Here is a 2,736-nt window from a genome sequence, read left to right as displayed (position 1 = left end):
ATACGCCGCTGAGGGAGCGATTTTTTCACGTCAAAAAAACATGTCAACGTTAGTACATTTTGTGCTGACATGACAAGATCGCTCTCTTAAAGGTATATTTTGTGAAAATCAACTCTTTTAAGTAAATAATACAGAAATTAGCTAATTTCTGTAAATATATTTGAAATGGCCTTTATAAGTAAATTAGTTCAAATTATATGTTAACATTTAAATAATTAATATTGTTTAAAAATTAAGTAAAATGTCTGATGAAATATAAATATAAATATAAATATTAATTAAATATTAAAAAAATAACTGGTCAATTTTCAATATAAAGATTTGGAGATATATATTGGAACTCCAAACTCTTCCCTCGAAAAACGATACGCATGAAAAACAGCTACCTACGTTTAAACCTATGACATCACTATTGTTACTTTGAACTTTTATAAATTAATCCTCACTTCTCTTGCAATTTCCATAATCCTTTAAGCCAACCCCCCCGGTATTCCCTTTTCTAAGTTTATAGTTGATGGCCAAGAAAGCGGAATCTGTGGGTGTATTAGATAGGATCAGTATCATATCCGATCCCATTCTTTGTCGCATTTTATCTTTTCTACCCATTAAAGATGCAGTTCGAACCTCTATTCTTTCACCTAGGTGGAGGTATCTCTTTGCATCGTCAATGTCTATCCTTGATTTTGAAGAATGTTTACAGGGTGTGAGTAAGGAAAAATTTAACAACTTCAACCACTTTGTTGATAGGTTACTGTACATTTTCCCTAATCAGGTAAGTTTAGAATGCTTTAGGGTGGATGACGAAGTATGTGATGTTGATAATTTACGTCTTTATGGTTGGATTTGTGCTACATTGTGGCGTGGTGTCAAGGAAATTGAAATATATTTTGAAAAGAGTCCCATGTTGCCGACCCAACTATTTACTTCTCACTCATTGGTGACATTGAAATTGAGATTTTGGGGTGAGATTAATGTTCCAACCAAGGTTTGTTTGCCAAATCTCAGGACTCTACATCTTAAGGTCTTCACACCTTCAAATGATTCAGTTTTTAGATTGGTTTCTGGTTGTCTTGCGCTTGAAGACTTGCTTATGGTGCCAGGGGGCTCGTCTTTAGGAAAAACCGCGGTCAATATCCATAGCCCTTCACTTAAGCGACTGGTGCTGGATTTTCATGTTTTGCTAACCAAATTTCCCAATGATATCGATTATGTGGTTAAGATAAATGCACCAAATCTTGAATGTTTTGAATACAATGACTCTGTAGGCGATTTCTTTACTTTAAGTAGCATGAAACTTCTAGAAGAAGCGGATATTTTAATCTCTCGATACCAGGAGGATGAACGTAATGCAACTCGTCTTCTTCAAGCAATTTGCAATGTACAGTCTTTATTCTTGTCTATTATCGAGGCTGAAACGGTAAGTCATTTTAGTCTTTCGAATATCAAACTCTCTTTAAACATGATATAATAGCTACACGTTTTTTATGTACAGGTTTTCAGATCGCGTCTTGATCCAGTTCTTATATTTCCCAGCCTTGTTTTTTTGGATTTTTGTAATGAGGGTGATGATTGGCAAGGAACGTGGCTTGTGGAATTTTTACATTGCCTGCCTCATCTGAAGAAGCTTGTTCTCACTTTTGTATGAAGCGTTTTTTTTAGTGTGTGGATATTCATTTTAGTTGCATTACAGACTCACTTTTTCTTTTTCTTGTTATGTTCAGGCAACTCCAAAAAGAGGTTTAAAGTCCCTGCCTAAAACAGTGCCTTCATGTTTGCTGTTTGACCTTGAGGAGATAGAAATTTTACGCTTTGAGGAAGACGAACATATGTTCGAATTGGTTGGTTTTTTCCTGAGCCATGCATTAGTTTTGAAGAACCTCGTAATAAATTTTGCTGGGAAAGTGGGGGAAGAATATCAATGGCGATTGAGTGTCAAAGAAAGGCTATTGAGTTTGTCCATGGGATCGAAGACATGTGAAATCGTGTTTTGCCATTAGTCTCTTCTATTTTGTATCGTTTTAGGCAACTCTCCATTGTCTTCATGGGTTTGGTTTTGTGTACCTCTTTATGTTGGGATTTTATTTAGTAAATGATGTGTTATGCTATTTTGATTATTTTGTTTTTCTTCCATTATCATTTAATCCACTTAATTCTTTAGGAGGCTTCCAAACATTGACAGCAATGGTGTAATAAGCTTCGTGCGAATGAAATTTCTATGATGCAATATCATTGACATTTCGCTTTATTAGTTCACGGACTTTTTGTTTGCACACCGGGGATGTCGGTATCAGTGGAATGGCCAATTGCACAATCATTTCAATTCGTTTCAAGCTCTGTAGAAAGTCTATAATTTTGACTATTAGTTATGATCATATAAAAGTTATAATTTGCTCAGTCAGAGTTATAATTATGGACATTTGCAATATCTACAACAGAATCAAATCTAGTTCAATCTTGAAAATGCAAAAAATTAAGCCAGTAAAGCTATACGCAGAATGAATTAATTACCCATAAAAAATTAAGTTAATCCCTAAACCCATATAAATTTCCTAAAAGTTCAACAAAATGAAGGAAATTTGGATAAATTCGAGTTTACGAAGATAAGAAGATTGTTTAGGGTGGGAGACGGAATGCACAATCGAGAAAGGAATTTATGGAGAAAAGCCCCTTTTTTTTTTTAATCAATAATTGAGATATTATTGTTATTGTTATTAAATTTTAATAAAATTATTAATA

General features: G+C 33.9%; 1 protein-coding gene across 1 annotated transcript; it reads left to right on the top strand.

The window, feature by feature from the left end:
* Window positions 1–488: 488 nt before the first annotated feature.
* Window positions 489–2,105, top strand: LOC105781804 (F-box protein At4g22280). The gene is made up of 3 exons (XM_012606327.2): window positions 489–1,417; window positions 1,493–1,639; window positions 1,722–2,105. The coding sequence occupies exons 1-3, from the start codon at window positions 515–517 to the stop codon at window positions 1,995–1,997; spliced, it is 1,326 nt and encodes a 441-aa protein (XP_012461781.2). The 5' UTR covers window positions 489–514; the 3' UTR covers window positions 1,998–2,105.
* Window positions 2,106–2,736: the final 631 nt, after the last annotated feature.

The sequence above is a fragment of the Gossypium raimondii genome, chromosome 13 (genome assembly GCF_025698545.1).
Source record: "Gossypium raimondii isolate GPD5lz chromosome 13, ASM2569854v1, whole genome shotgun sequence".
NCBI classification, from domain to species: Eukaryota; Viridiplantae; Streptophyta; class Magnoliopsida; order Malvales; family Malvaceae; genus Gossypium; species Gossypium raimondii.
The sequence above is the reverse complement of the archived record's forward strand: the minus strand, read 5'-3'. Positions and strand labels throughout refer to the sequence as shown.

What these genes read in the sequence shown, in the direction of transcription:
- LOC105781804 (XM_012606327.2), top strand. Translation starts at nt 515, where the DNA reads ATGGCCAAGAAAGCGGAATCTGTGGGTGTATTAGATAGGATCAGTATC. An exon ending in CTATTATCGAGGCTGAAACG is followed by an intron (nt 1,418 to 1,492) that starts GTAAGTCATTTT and finishes TTTTATGTACAG; the next exon opens with GTTTTCAGATCGCGTCTTGA. An exon ending in AGAAGCTTGTTCTCACTTTT is followed by an intron (nt 1,640 to 1,721) that starts GTATGAAGCGTT and finishes TGTTATGTTCAG; the next exon opens with GCAACTCCAAAAAGAGGTTT.